Raw genomic sequence first — 16,220 nt, forward strand, 5'->3', positions numbered from 1 at the left:
AGAATAAGAGAAATACAGAATCGGTTATAAATCTGAATATCATGAAGGCTCGACCTGCACTGCACCTGTTTAAGTGACATTCAGTTCCTGAAACATGTTTTTAAGTTGCATTTATTTCATTTATTTTGCATAAACTCAGACTCAGATAAACTTTGCAGTGTTTGGGATGTTTCTGGAATCAGATAAGAGTAAAAATTGACTATAAAAATGTATTTAATAACAGGCAACTCTGTGAGATCAGAGTCAGACGTGTTTAAGTGAGTTTTGGGGGAAAATTATAAAAGATCATAACTTTGTGAACGAGCCAACTTGAAGAGAATCAGATGTTTTACGCTCTGAAAGAAAAACACATGGACTGATAATACAAATCACACTTCTTGAATAATTAATTTTCATAATTAATAAAAGAACAATCAGGATGTGTATGACACGAGTCCTGATGGCTTTACATAACTATTTAATATTTAATGTATAAAACGCAGAAAGTGTGAATAATGGGTATTTCCTCAAAATGACAAAGCTGAATTTAAATAATGAAACTAATTGATGATGGTTACAGAGTTATTTTTACTAACTCTTCATCAAATATAGTTTATAAGCATCATAAACATAACACATTTATAAAAATGTAAATTATTCATATCAGCAGATCATAACAAAAATGCACAAAATACCCCGGATGAGAATTTTGTGGTGTCAATTTTCATTATTATTTTCTATTTTACATGAGCTGGTTTAAAACAGGCTTATTTCTAATGATCAATATTGAAACCATCCCTCTGAAGTGCCTGCGTCGCAGCGTGTGTGTTGTGTTGCTCTGATGCTGAGGGGACGGCTCTGTCATATCTGGAGCCTATCACGTCCAAGACCCTGCATCAGACACTCCTCCATAATATGAGCACTTACTAAATGTATATATCACAGGTTAAAACGCAGCCTGTGTTCGAGTCCCTGTCACAAACAGACAAGTCACCTGCTCGGCTCATTAAAAAAAAGTTCGAAGATCGAGTCTTTCCATCAATAAGAGTCAAAATGTTTCTACGGCCTCTCAACACATTTTAAAGTTTGTGCCATGTCCGCGCGCTCCGGTGTTTGGTGAGGATCCAGGCTGCGCGCTTCTCTGATGTTTTTTTAATTGCACATGATCTTTATTAACCGGACGCAGCAGCGGAGACCCATGACTTTACGCACAGAGCGGGAGCGGAGCTGCAAATGGGCGGCATAGGTGGCAACCTCTACCTCAGCATGTTGAATGTGGCTGAAACGCAAACTTTCGGAAAGAACGCCGACATCAGCAGTCACCTCCACCGCGGCAGCAAGGATCTATCCGAGTTCAAGATGGGGATTCAGGACGCGAGGTTTTTCTACCCGGACTCGGTTCCCAGCGGGCAGGACGCGCTGGCGCTGCCGTACCACCCGGAGCAGGCGATGGGAGGGTACGGAGCGCCGCCCGGCAGGTTTTACGCACAGACCCTGAGCAGCTGCCCGTACGGCGGCGTGCGCTCTCCGCCGAGGAGCGGAGCCGGGCAGGGCTACATCCCCACGGCAGGGGACGGGTTCCCTGCGGGGGGTAAAGACGTGTACTCCCCGTCTCCGGAGAATTACCCCGGCGGCTTTCAGCACGGCTACCAGCGGCCGCCTCTCTACCCTTTACCTGGGCTGCAGGTGAGCGGCAAGACTCAGGCTCTGCTCAATAACTATCCGCTCTGGGCCAAGTTCCACAAGTTCCAAACCGAGATGATAATCACCAAACAGGGGAGGTAAGTGTCGCTCATTTTCTCACACCAGTAAATTAGGCTTTTTATGGTCAGGGTCACTGTACTGGTCAGATTTCGGTTTTGGAAAATACGCAAATTACGCACGAGTCTCCCTTTGGTTCCCCTTCACGTTTCCACCATTTACGCACCACCTGTTTTTATCTTAATTAACCTCGACATTAAAATAACTTCCTGCAGTTATAGTAAATATCACTTTACACCTTGTGTCGTGCTGGTGATGACAGAGCAGAGGTCAGAGTTTATTCATCGTTTAGCTCCTGTTTACTGCGGATATTTGCAGGCATCTAAAACCCACCAGGGGACGAAGGTGTTGGCAGGTTTACGTTGAGAGAATGAAGAAGATGAAGCTCGAACTTCACGTGTAAAAGATAAACTCTAACACGTTTTACAAGTTCAAGACGAATCCACAGAAGTTTTGACACTAAATTGTTCATTAATAATTAGAAACAGGCCTTTTTATGATCTTGATTCTTTTTTTTTAAACTCTCCACTAATTTTCCTTCTAGAATTTGAGTAATCTAATTTTTTGCTTTGGGCCAAACGTCGCTGACTGGAAATGATGAAGAGGAGTAAATATCAGTTGCAGGTTGAGTTGCTGTAAAACATCTTGACACCTCGGTTTGACCCCTGTGATCACCGGGGTCTCCTCGGTTCAACAGCGGGCGGTAAACGGTGAAAAGGAGGAAAAATCAATTACACCTCAGTCCCTGTTTCGTGTGGAAGCAGCTCAATCCGTTAAAATAACACTTTTACGCATTTTTAATTCTAATCAGACAAATTCTAACCAGAGGGGATTTTTTAAACGAGAGGTGATAGAAGTCAGAAACCAAGATTTTTTGTGTGATTAAATCTTTGTAAACGGTAATAGTGAAACTGAGATTTTTCTTTCTTTTAAATTGATGGTGATAATAATAATAATAATAATATGTATGAGGGTCACAGAAGCGGAGCCCGTGACCCGGGCGTGTGCGCGGGGAGACGCCGCCGCCGCTGCCGGGCCCCTCGCGGGTCACCGAGCATCGAGACGCAGCCATCACGTCCACGAGGATTAATTCAGCTGAACGCGACGCTCGTGTTTGACAGAAGGTTTCAGGCCTCGAGTTTCTCATGACGCGGATCTGTGCGCGGTCACAGAATAACGCACTGATATTAATTTTAATGTCAGCTGTCAGAACATCTCTTTTTTTCTTTTTTTTTTTAATTTAGCAAGAATCACAATTAGAAATAATCTGAAGATGTTTAAAAAAAATTGAAAATTTAAAACTGGAGGATGATCTGATTTAAAACGAGATTTAAAATTTGAGCTGCAAGTAAGAAAATCTTGACTTTCTGGATGAGTGTCACAGTCATTTCGAGTTCAGTCAAATTACAATTTTATTTTTGATCTAATGTAGAAATTCTTCTCTATTCGGTTTGATTCTTTGAAATGGAAACTGCGTTAAGAAGTCAAGTAGTAATTTGTTTTGTTTTTTCAGACACGTTTTTCCACCTGCCCTGGAAGCAGAGAGGAGGTGACACTTCGACTTGCTAGACATGCAGAGGTGTCATCCTTCCACATGCAAGAAAACGCTAATTCTCACATTGCACAAAAACCACAAACCTTCATATTACAACAATTTCAAATCCTCTCCCCCTTTTTTCTCCTCCGGTCCCTCAGTGACTTGCAGAACCAGCACAATAAGTGGCGAGGCCCCCAAATAACCGACTTTCTGCAGTGCAACAAAAAAAAAACTCCTGCAAAGATTTTTCTTTTTGGAGGAGTTCAGAGAAAGATGGGGTTTTTCAATATCAGAGGCCCGAACCCTTCTTAAATTTTCATCTCGGTTTCAGAACTCCTGCAGTAATTTTGCAGTGTTTTTTTTTTAGAGAGAAGTCTGAGGGGGTGCAATGTTCATCAAAACCCCCTTGGTTTCTATGGAGTGAAAGGAAGTGTGGAGTGAAGCAGAGAAAGGGTCAAACACCACAGAGCCTTCAGATGGCCACGCTGAGAAGGTGAGGCCTCTTTGAAGTTCAGGAAGGAAGAGACTAGATTCTCCTTTTTTCTGCTGCTCTCTTCAGCCTGCACCAGACTGACAGATCTCTCAGAAGCTCTGCTCTTGTACCAACACCTGGGCTTTGAAATCTGCAGACATTTTTCACGGTCTGCAGCGAAGGGAGGAGGGGGGGGGGGGTTGCTGAATTCATCTGCACTTCTCATGAGCTAAATTCAGATCACCACACCGGGTTGATGTCACTTCGGGCCCGGAGCTCGTCTGCGTTCTGACTCGTGCACCGTGGGCAGAGGTCACCGAGGCTGCACGGCTGATGTGGCACGAGGTGTCGAGCGGATAAACAGAAAATAAAAAACACACACACACACTGAGGTTTTGCAGTTGCACAATAATGAGATGTTGCTGGTGAAGCTGTGTTTGACGGCGGAGGACATGTCGTAGGAAGGAGATAGGACTGACTGAGCCGAGCTGCACGTCAGAGGCAGAGGAATCGTGCATCTGGTGTCTCTGCTCCACTGAGACACTAACATCCATCGGTCCGATCATTTAATCCAAGTTTCCTAATTGGAATAAGAGCAGAATTAAACCCAAACAACTCATAGTCCTCTGTATGAGGAGTGTTCCTGTATTCTCCTCTTATTAAACGGTTATTAGTGCATCTCGTTTCAAAGGGCTTTAAACTAATTTTCTTTCCAAAGTAGGAAGGCCTGCATCACGTTTTGGAAATTATCACATCACCGAGGAAATGGCAGTGGGTGTGTTGTCTCCGGCTGCAGACGTCTAAACAAACATGTCAGAGAACTTTTTCCTCAGCGCGGCTGAAGATGCTGTTTTCAGGGATGCTGGGACGTCTTGAGCTCTGACTCTCGCTCTGCGTCTGAAAGCAGAAGTGGGATTATTTCAAGGTTTTGACAGTATGACCTGTCACTTCCTGTTCAGCTGCTTATGAGTGCATATGCAGCTTTTCACAGAAACATCGAGTGACAATATTCTCTGATAGCTACACCAGTGCTTCCTCTTACCGCGTTTTAACCTCTTGTAATAAGTGAGGGGTGAAGTTTGTTGCTCTTTCAGCCACAGGTCACTTTTTATGGGGTTTTCTTTCATGTTTGGTTTTTCAGAGGTTGAGAGGACGAGAAAACACACAAACATCGTCCTGCTGCTGGAAACTAGAACAGCAAATGTGTATAAATCTGCATCTTACTGCAGCATTTACTCCTGTTTGGAGAAACCTGTGGTAGAAACTGCAGTGCCAACCTGTTTGAGCCCTTTTTTATTTAACAATCAACATATTTGAGACCAATTTGAAATATTTATATCTTCACTACAGGAAGAAATGGCCACGATGGGTCATAACCAACAGGGAAGTGAATTAAATCTCTGTTTGGGTCTTTTCACAAGGTTTGATGCTGATACAGAAAAAATACAGAATCACAGCTTATTCTATGAAGCATGAATCAGTATCAGGTGACGCTACTCGGCTGCACAATTGAAATCTCAGCATCTCCAGTGGCCGAATTCCTCTGAAACGCATGAACACGGAAGCCTGCGTGTTGAGGAATGTCCGTGTCCGGCAGCAGCTGTAGACTGGCATGTTTTCGTCATAGATGATCGAGCGTACGCACGGTGACAAAAACTGGACCTGAGCTCCTGTCCGGATGAATCAGTCCGGTGCACTCGTGTGGAAAAGTCTTCTCCCCGGTGAATATCCAGCTCCTCTCCAGCCTCTGCCTCGCATCCCCAGGACAAAACCCTCCACTCCTCCTCCTCTTCCTCCTCCCCGTCACTCCACCTTCTGCTCTTTCCTTCTCCCTTCCTCCAACCCCCCACCACCACCACCTCTTCATCCTCCAGCCCCCCCAACATGAGTTTATTTGGATTTTTTTCTAAATGTCACCACCACTGGTTCTGTCTCTGTATTACTGGTCGGTTCACCACACTCGCCTCTTTGTCTGTGGAGAGAATTCCGTTATGAGTGTTTGTGTGCGTACACACCTGGATCAGGGTGAGGGGGGGGCACCAGCCGCTCGTCATCACTGTCAAGTTTCAGTTGAATCAGAGTGGCACGGTGGCAGGTTGGTCAGGGAGTCTGTCTGCTGGCCGCACAGCTGCCGGTTTGATTCCCACTGGGAGTCCGTGGATGTGTGGGCCTGCTGTACGAGGAGCAGAACGTGCATCCGACAGATCTGTCTAAAATAAAATGTGTGTCAGAGAGCAGCAGAGCTACTGTACCACCACGACCTGCAGGTGTTTTTCAGTGAACTCTGTACATGAAGCCCAAACGCCCCCACATGCAAATACTTCTCTGTGTTGTGTGTTCTATGGTTTCCCCTCTGTCACGAGGACTGATTTCCATTAAATGCTCCAGTGCGAGTGAATTGACAATATCAGTGGGGTGAAAAAACACTAGAACTCCTCATCCACTTTCTCTCCCACAGCGTAGGTGGTTTAATCCTCCCCTGAACAGCCGAGTTTCTGTTTTCACTTGTAGTAAACGGTGCCGTGGAAGAAGAGCCCCGTCACCTGTTCTGTGAGAGCCACTAAAGAGCTGCTGCAGCGATTGTGTTTCACAGAGAATTATGATTGATTGTTAAACCGGACTCGCCATGTAGCCAGAAAGACCCAACTGGGACCAGTCTGGAGGGGTTTAATCTTACCACTGTGTGTGTGCGTGTGTGGGTGTGAGAGAGCATTAAGAGCCATCATTCAAAGTCACAAACCAGAATGTACAGTGCTTGTGAAAGTGGTTTCTTTCTTCTTCTTCACATAGCGTCGTAGAAAGTCTTTTTGAAGCTTTTTGCAAAACACAAATTGAAATCTTGAAACACACAAGCGAAGCCTGATCTCATATTTAACCCTTTACAATCCGGTAGAGCAAATAGCAGTGAGGGCTTTGATACGAAGAGGGTAAAGGTAGTTACGAGTTAGTTATGATTCAATTGATTGTTTCTTTTTTTAGCAGGTATACACACAAAAATGCTGAACCGATTTTCTTGAAACTTGGGAGGAAGGATACGGGTCAAGGAGCAGATTGGATTAAGGGGGTGGATCTAGTTTTTTTTTACATTTTTGTCAATTTCCCAGCAAATAGTTCATAGATCTTGATGAACAAATATTTAGAGGCCTGATATCTATGAGTGTGTGTTGCAGCTTGATTGAATTTAAGGGAAGCACTCTCCTAAAGGTCATAGTAGAAAACAGTAAAAAGTCCTTTACATGCAAAAAAATATAACATTTGCAAAATTTGGAGTGAAATTTTGTCAGAGAATGAATTTAGTGTTGTACTGTACATGTATTTTCACGTGGCCCCCTTGCCTGCTGCATAAAGACGTGCACGTGCAAAGATTCAGGCGGCGCACACACACACACACACACACACACACACACACACACACACTCTTCAGTGCGGTCGGGCCCTGCAGGTTCCCTCAGCAGAGGCCTCTCATGCTTTGTCACCACTAAATGACCAAACTGCTTCAGGGATAAAACGCTGAATTTAAACGAGATGAGTTCCCAAAACCAGACGAGGTGAAAGGTTCTGCACTTTACCTAAACATCGCACATCCAATGCACACACACACACACACACACACACACACACACGCACACACACCCACACACACACACACACATGTCTTTTCTTTGAAGATGCTTTATCAAACCAAAAAGCTTCCTGTATGAGTAAAGGTTGTTTTTGGCAAAGGGAGCCGTGCATTAGTGTATTTACAGCTGTGGTCAAACACACATTAGATCTGATCTCTTTCCTCCACCCACCACACAACGTTTCAGAAAAGAGAAAAGAGGGCGTTTCCGAGAAAGAAGAAAGAAAGACTATTGTTTTCCTCATTTCTGAGCACATTTATTCACCAGCGTTGTTCTCTTCGCTTGCAGTTTTGGTTCGTTTGAATTGAAACACAACGTTAGAAGCAAACACACTTGAAGTTGTGCTACAAAGCTGCTGCAGACAGGACGTGCGGTGTTAATACACTAAAACTCAAGTGAGGGGGTGCAGGTTGCTCCATAGCCTCAGGTGCTGTCGTCCATGTTGCCCTGATTTAGTAACACACTACACTGCAGTGACCTCACACAGACCCACAATGCACTGCAGACTCCCGTACGAGCACAGAGACTGATTTAAGAAGGATAATAACGACGTTGTCTCTCTCTGTAAGTGCTTCTCTGTCAGCACATGCACTTTTGAATGTTGTGTGTTTGTGTGTTCGGTGTCCATGTCTTACATTTGTGTGTCTCCCGGTTTAATCCCTCCCCTGCCTCCCTGGGTCGTGGCGTTCACTGGGTCCTGACCTCCTGGTCACCCCGTCTAACTGAAGCCCCCTGTGATCCTGTGACGCTCCTTCAGTCAGCGGCAGCTTCTCGAGGCATCTTTTATTAACAGCAGCATCAAATATTCACCTCGACTCTCCTGCTGCTCCAGTCGTCCCCTTCGTCCCCGATGCATTATACTCTATCGTCTTAATGAGGTCCAAACAGGAATCACCGTCCTGCCTCACAACAACACACGTCTTTAAATATCACTCAGCACATCCTCGCTCCCAGCAGAACCATTACACGTACAAACGAGCACGAAGGAGTTAAATGATTTAAAGGAGATAAACGCGTCAGACGAGGAAACGCACGAGGTCCCGTCGCTGTCGCTGCTCTGCCTTTAATTAACAGAATTTATATCATCATTTCTAGTCTTTCAAGGCAAAACTGTTTTTTATATCCACAAGAATTTACTTATTTTCCAAAAAATACAGAGCAGGGGTTAAATGTGTTTTTCCTTGTGTTTCTCCAGGAGGATGTTTCCCTTCCTGAGCTTCAACCTCAGCGCTCTGGAGCCGTCGGCCCACTACAACGTCTACGTGGACGTGATTCTGGCGGATCAGCACCACTGGAGGTACCAGGGCGGCAAGTGGGTCCAGTGTGGGAAAGCAGAGGGAAACATGCCAGGTACAGTTACTCAATAATAATGTAATATAAAGAATATGTTGGATTTTCTCTGCTGTGCATCAACATTTACTGTAACTGTTAATTAGTTGTAGACACGAGGATGAAACCACTAAAGTGACCTGAGTCCATCTCACATGATTTCTTTTAAATGTGCAGATTTATTATTTAATCAGATCTTAGACAGCATAACAGTAAATGATTTTCCTCTGGCACAGATCTCTGTTAGTATTTCTTGTATTTGAAGTTATGATAAGCTGAGCTCCTTGTTTACAGTTTACTTATTTAATTTAGAAAGTTTATCTGCTTCTGCTGTTTGGATCTTATTTCTCTTTCCTTGTATAATATGTGTTGGTAAATGGTTGTATATAAAATCCTCATGTTTTTTGTATTTGGGATTTTGGGATTTTTCTGTTATTTTTACAATTTAAAACTTGGATAATAAGGATCTAAACTATAAAACTAATTTTGATATTGTTTCCTGAATCCTTTAATAGTTCACTTATCATGTGTTCGTATAAGTTAAGCAGGTCGTTGTGGTGACGCTGTGAAAAATCACAGCGCTGAGATTGTATCATGTGATTAATCTGAGTCTAACAACTGAGGGATGAAAATAAAACTGGTTTGCAGAAATAAGAGGAAAACATCTGTAAACCATGAAGTCAAACTCATGTTTACAGTATTCGCTCATCACTTAATAAACTGAATCAACCACATAATTGGGATTGATCTACAAATACTGACAATCGATAACAAACCAAAGCAAACACAGGATTCATTAGGGATTTTCTGAAATAAATATATTAGCAGCTGTGTTGCACCATGAGGAGTTAGATATTTCTGTTGTTATTGTTATTGCATCAAACTCAACACGGGACCTTTCAGAGGATTCATTGCTATTTAATAATTATTCTTGATTTTATTTGGGGTGGTTTAGGGAAAATTTATTTGGGCTTTGGGGGTTTCCTGGTTGTTTGACTCGCCTCTGACACAAAGTGGAAATAATGTGAACATTTTGAATATCAGTCACGAGTTGGACGAGTCCCGGTCGTGTGCGCGTGCGGCTCACTGATGTGTTTGTGCACCTGCAGGAAACAGGATGTACATGCACCCCGACTCTCCCAACACCGGAGCTCACTGGATGAGACAGGAGGTGTCGTTCAGCAAACTGAAGCTCACCAACAACAAGGGCAGCACCAACAACGTGGCTCAGGTACTTTCCTCCAGCTTCTCTCCCTCAGTTACCTGCGGAGTTAGCTCCTCCAGGAAGTTGTGTTTTTGTCTGTTGGCAGTTTTACGGAAAAAAACAACTCAACTGATTTCCATGACATTTGGTGGAAGGGGGGGGGCATGACCCAAGGAAGAAGCCGTTACATTTTGGTGTGGATGCAGGAATTGTTTTTAAATAAAATAAATAAATCTGCATCTACTGAATTTAAATGAATTTAAAGAGTTCATATTTATATTGTACCTCAAAATACATAAAGATCAATCAAAAATTAATCACATCACTCAGTTTGATTGTGGAAATCAATGTGTTTGACTTTCTACGGTTTAATATAAAACAAAAACATCTCCTTCCTCCACCACCAGGAACCAACAGTCTCCTCATGTTCCATCAAGCTGCACCAAGTTACACAAACTCATAGAAATCAGTCAGATCCATGAATTGTTCTGTGGGAAATCAATGAAAAGGTCCTTTCTCAAAATGTTAAAGAAACAATTCCCGGATCTGCATCAAATTTGAATGACTTCTACTTTTAACCATGATGAGTCCGTCCACTAAGTTTTGTGGAAATCCGTTGTGTAATTCTTGCGTTATCCTGTTCACACACAAACAAACAAACCACTTCTCCCCTCCTCTCCTCTCCAGATGATTGTGCTCCAGTCGCTCCACAAGTACCAGCCTCGTCTTCACATCGTGGAGGTGAAGGAGGACGGCTCGGAGGAACCCTTCCTCTCCGCCAAAGCCCAGACCTTCATCTTCCCGGAGACTCAGTTCATCGCCGTCACGGCCTATCAGAACGCAGACGTAAGTCACCTCGAGGAACCGGGAGGAACGAAACTTCACCTCCAGTCTTAACAACACCGTCTATAAAACCATCTTAATAAGCTGTAGAGCTCAATGATTCATGTCGGAGCCGTGTTGCAGATAGAAGCTCTGGTTTATGCATGCGTGTATGAAAAATACATACACACGCTCATTTACATTCCTACTGTAAGTGTTGGCCTGCGTTTGCCTACTCTTACTATAGAGTGGCCGGTATTTCACTGAGCGTCACCTCACCCCAGCTGACCTGAGATCTGTGCCTCCACTGCCAGACTCATACATATCCTCAGCAGCTGCTCAAATACACTGTGAAAGAGTCGGCGTGCGCCAAGGACCCACACACTCATACCGTTTTGTGTCGTGTTTATTCCGTCACTTCATGTAGTGTGTGTGGTGTGTGCGTGTGTGTGTGTGCGTGTGTGTGTGCGTGTGTGTGTCCACTCTCTGCTCCATCAACAGCAGAAGAAACCTCACGTTATCTCCATTAATTATTACTCACTGACCTCCTCTCTCTCTCTCTCTCTCTCTCTCTCTCTCGTGTCTCACTCCTTCTGTTTTTTCCGATGACTTCTTTCTCTCACCGGCCTCTTCCTTGTTCCCCCCCCCCCACAGATCACTCAGCTGAAAATAGACCACAACCCCTTCAAAGGTTTCCGTGACAATTATGACACGTAAGTAATATTTTAAAATAAAAAAGTTTGTAAAGAGGAGACAGTGTCTGTAAAGGGGAAACACCAGTAAATGTGAAACTGTTGTTCCGTGAGTTGTGAGAACGGTGATGCTGGATAACTGCTCGTCGATATTGGACAATAGATGAAATGTCTGCTGAGCTGAAGCTGCTGCAGTGAGAAGGTGTGACAGCCCCTCACACCTTCTCACTTCTGAGATGTTTGAGGTTTGGACAGGAAATAACACCCTCTTCTTTTCCTCTTCTTCTCACACGCTCTTCTCTCCCCCTCCTCCTCCTCCTCCCTCCTACCTATAGGCTGTACGCTCCTCCCGACTCTGACCGCCTCACCCCCTCCCCCACAGAGAGCCAGCAGCTGCTGCCGGGGAGCTGCTACCCCCAGGGCTACCTCTCCGAGCAGTACATGAGCCCCCTGCCGCAGAGCCGCTTCTTCGGCCGCGAGCCCCTCGGCATGGGCCAGCAGCACAAGGACCCGGCCTCCAGCCCCGGGCCTCACAGCTGCTGGTACCTGCCGCCTCAGCAGGGGGTGGCGCCCAACCGGCTCGACTTCACTTCCTCCTATGAAGGGGACTTCTCGGGAAACGGGTTCTACAAGCCCTTCCCCTTGCAGGCCTCGGCTCACCACGCCCTCAGCTACTACCCAGACCGCCCTTTTGCGTCCACCAGCGTGTCCGTGTCAGGAGCCACCTCAGCAGGCTGGAGCACCAGCCGGCCCACCCCTCAGTACCTCAGTCACCCCAGCAAACACGGCCTGGGCTGGTTTAGACCCATATCATCTTCCTCCTCGTCCTCATCATCCTCCATGTCGCCCGGCAACCCCAGGCTGCACCCCCCCTCGCTCCTCGAGCCCCTGCAGCCGCCCCTGCTGCAGGACAAACCCAAAGACAGTGTGGGAGTGGCGGGCGAGGAGCCGTGGCTCGACACTCCCTCGGTGAAATCAGCAGACTCTGCAGACTCGGGCCTGTTCGAGGGCGGCGTGGGGGACAACAAGAAGAGGAGAGTGTCGCCCTACACGTCCAGCACTGAAAACTCCCCGCCTCCGCGCAGTGGAGACGTCAGCGAGAAGGACAGCAACAGCAATGCAGACTACTATGGCTACTACGCCCACTGAAGGCCTCGCACGGCGTCTCTCCCAGCGTCCTCCCACTCTGTGCTGCAGACCAGAACCACACCACAGAACATCCACGTGTCACCTCAGCAGAGTCCCGGCCGTGTGGACAGCCTCTGCGTGAAGTTCCCTCTCAAAGTGTCAAACCATCACAGGAGCAACTTTCGAGGTTGCCGTCAAACTGGGTGTTGATCAGGAGCGGATGTGACTGGGACGCTGCCCTAGAGTCACACAGAGACCACACAGACGTTCAGTGCGGACCTTTGACTTGAGCCTTTCAAACATCTGGAGATTTAAGACAGAAAAAAAAGATCTGCATATCTGCTTGCTGACAGACGCCTGCAGGGATTGTCTGTTCTTTCTGCGTCAAACACTCTCTCCGTCTCTTTTCCTCTGTCTCGTCTCGTCCGTCTCACCTCAACCACTCACACATACTCCCAACTCGCTCACGTTCATTTCGAGCAGAAATCACCTTTGACTCACACTCAAGTCTTCTCTCGTTTACTGCAGCGCTGACTAGTGGCGACAGAGGAGCATTGTAGGTGTCTAATGTGGGGGGGGGGGGGGGGGATTAGAGAGTCGCCGCTAATCTGTCTCAACCCTGCGAGGACGATCTGTTGCTTGTGTGTCGCTGTGAAGTTCAGTTCAACGTGTCTCACACGCTCAAATGGAAACAACTCAAGCTTCCTACTGATGAAAATAAATACATAAAAGAGTTTGTACATTCAAAGTTTCTATGAGTCACTGACCTGCGATGATAGTTTACAGTTACAGTCACTGTCCATCAGGGAACTAGCAGGGAACAGAAAGAAATCATAAAATCCATGTCTGGTTCATGCAGGTTAATATGATGATGATCTTTACACAGTCATGACTGAGATGAACCTCAGATGCAGATGTTCCCAGAGGTTGTTCTCAGTTAACTAATTTAACAGTTGACAAAAATCTTCAAATATCTTTGACAATCAAAAAAAGGGTCTCAGTGCATTTTGTGCTTTTCTTTGTCGTACATGTCAGTAAACTGATTTTCTTTGGGGTTCTGGAAGGTTGATCACCTTTGGCCATGGGAAATAAAAAGGATTATAACATAATAATAATTTAGTTATTATCTGTAAACTGACCTTTGACCCCTGAGGTGAGCGCCCTCTTTCTCTCTTTTCAAACTTTTATCAGGAAAAAAGCTCATTTGTTAAACGATAAACAGACGAACGTGAGTTTTAATGAGTAACACAGAAAACAAATAACTTTTGTTTGTTTATATGAAAACTCCACAGGGAGGAAAACTGCTGTTATGGTTGAATTGGTTCATACAACGTTACACAAAGACATTTATACAAATAGTTATGTGAAGAACGAAAGAGGAGTGAGTTCAAATCCAGTTTACTTTCTCACCTACATTCAGCCGCACACCACGAGCTCGCCATGGCAGAGCCGCAGCCCCGTGCTGCCACCAGTCGATTTGAAAACGCTCCTGTCACCAAACACAAATAAAGCTCGGGATCAATAAGAGCATCGAGAGTGACAGAAGGAAGAGTCACAGCTTTAAACACACAAACACACAACCACCTCCACCAAGCTGCACCACACTGTACACACTCACCCAGATAGCTTACAGATGTGGGCCACCAACAAACTGGATGTGAGCCCATGGTGGCTCCACTTCTAAAACAGCAAATGTGACCCAGATAACCCAAAACAAATGTGGGTCACTTTGGGCACCTTTCGTTGACATGTGGTATTGCTGTGGTTTACTTGTGGCCCAGATCTAACAAACAGAAGTGGGCCGGCCAATTGCCGTTATTCCAAGTGGGATGTGGGCCAGATGTGGGCCAGATGTGGGCCAAATCTGGGCCGGAACAAGTTTGCTATATCGGTTAGATATCAATCCTCTAAATGTCTGATTTGATTCAAGATCCAGGAATTATTTCCTGGGAAACTGGTTTAAAAATTCCTCGATCTGCCACTTTGTCCAGATCCACACACCAAAAGTGAAAGTGTTCTTCCTAAACCGACGTCTCATCCTTACACCAAATGTTGTGGAAATACGTTAAATACTTGTTGAGGATTCCTGCTCACAAACAAAACAAACAAACAAACAAACAAACAAACAAACAAACAGGGGCAGAACATGACCTCCATGGCGCAGCTTATAAAGCAGCTTTAGACTCATAGTAGAACTATTGAGATTTTCCTAATGTTGCTTGTTTTCTCCGTAACCGAACACTGGGAGTAGAGCACCAGAGCTGTGGACGTCTGAAAAGTGGGTCATTCAGAGCAGCCACATGAACCTGCAGGTAAACAGACCTGTCACCGTCAACCCCCCACACACACACACACACACACACGAGCAGGAAGCACAGAGTGACCAGACAGACACTGTGAATTTCCCCCTGCAGTCCACCGGCCCGCCACGCGGTGACACCGGTTGACGTGAGGCCCGGCTCGGGGCCTCGTGACAGAAATGGAGAGTGAGGCTTCAGTCGGCGCTGATCAGAGATCTGCTCCTCAGTCCTCACCACGTGTGCTAATGGCCCCGGACAACACCGGGGGCGACAGGCACTCGGAGAGGAAACAGCACGGTTACTCAAGTTTTTATCACGGAGAGAGATTCAATTACTAAATAAGTGAGGAAAACGCCAACCTTTTTTAAGGTATAAGAACCACACACAAAGCTAGAATGAGACTATAGAACACAAAGCTCCGCCAAGGTTTCCTCAAAGTCAACAACTTGGTGCATTTATCTGTCAAATCCGACAGTTCATCCTTTCAACTGAGCATTTAAATAAAAAGGTTAAAGGTGCAGTGTGTGGAATCTAGTGACATCTAGTGGTGAAGTGTCGTGTTGCAGCTGAACACCTCTCACCTCACCCTCCTCTTCCAAACACGACAGAGAACCTGTGGAAACCTTCAGTTGTCATAGAAACTCATGAGGTTTAGTTTGTCCATGGCGGCCTCCGTAGAGAGGACCTGCTCCCCATGTAAATATAGAGTATTTAATTATAAAGTATTTAAATATAAAGTATTTAAATATAAAGATCCCATTTTAGGGTAAAGAAAAACAACAACTTGTACAATTTAGATGAAACACACTTATATTCAATCTCTGCCACTTGATCCTTTCACCTGAATCCTTCACACTGGATCTTTAAATGATGATTAAAAATTCATCTTAATGCTGAAAACAATGTTTATTGAAGAATATTCCCAAAACCATTAAAACGTTGATGCCATAGAAAGAGAAGACGACTCTGAAAGCAGCTGAACGAAGGTGTAACACGTGTGATTCTTATTTCAAGTGCAATTAACAGAGAGAGAGAATCAGTTTGGAGATTTAAGAGACAATGATCCCTGGGCTGTGGAGGATTTCCGTTGTTTATTCTGAGCTGTGGTTTGTTTTGTACTTTTCCCTGTGACCCTGCACACGTGCACGCGCACGCGCACACGCACACACACACGAGCATAAACTCAAACAGGAACGTGTCTCAGGAACGCCCCCTGCTGGACACAATTCAAGCTCCTGCAGCAAACTTCAGCCAATGAACCACAAATCTCAGATGTTAAATCTTTTATCTCCTTTTCCCCTCGAAACGTCAGAGTCTCGACCCAAAACAGTTTTCCATCGATAAGAGGCGGAGACTGTGTGTGTGTGTGTGTG

At 45.2% G+C, this 16,220-nt stretch overlaps 1 protein-coding gene across 1 annotated transcript; it reads left to right on the plus strand.

The window, feature by feature from the left end:
• The first annotated feature begins 927 nt into the window (after positions 1-927).
• tbx21 (T-box transcription factor 21) lies at positions 928-13,295 on the plus strand. The gene is made up of 6 exons (XM_035146550.2): positions 928-1,760; positions 8,568-8,722; positions 9,811-9,932; positions 10,593-10,751; positions 11,382-11,440; positions 11,755-13,295. The coding sequence occupies exons 1-6, from the start codon at positions 1,213-1,215 to the stop codon at positions 12,566-12,568; spliced, it is 1,857 nt and encodes a 618-aa protein (XP_035002441.2). The 5' UTR covers positions 928-1,212; the 3' UTR covers positions 12,569-13,295.
• The last annotated feature ends 2,925 nt before the right edge of the window (positions 13,296-16,220 follow it).

The sequence above is a fragment of the Hippoglossus stenolepis genome, chromosome 21, assembly GCF_022539355.2.
Source record: "Hippoglossus stenolepis isolate QCI-W04-F060 chromosome 21, HSTE1.2, whole genome shotgun sequence".
NCBI lineage: Eukaryota > Metazoa > Chordata > Actinopteri > Pleuronectiformes > Pleuronectidae > Hippoglossus > Hippoglossus stenolepis.

Coding starts and splice junctions, on each gene's coding strand:
- tbx21 (XM_035146550.2), top strand. CDS start 1,213: ATGGGCGGCATAGGTGGCAACCTCTACCTCAGCATGTTGAATGTGGCT. Junction 1,761..8,567: donor ATAATCACCAAACAGGGGAG/GTAAGTGTCGCT, acceptor GTGTTTCTCCAG/GAGGATGTTTCCCTTCCTGA. Junction 8,723..9,810: donor AGCAGAGGGAAACATGCCAG/GTACAGTTACTC, acceptor GTGCACCTGCAG/GAAACAGGATGTACATGCAC.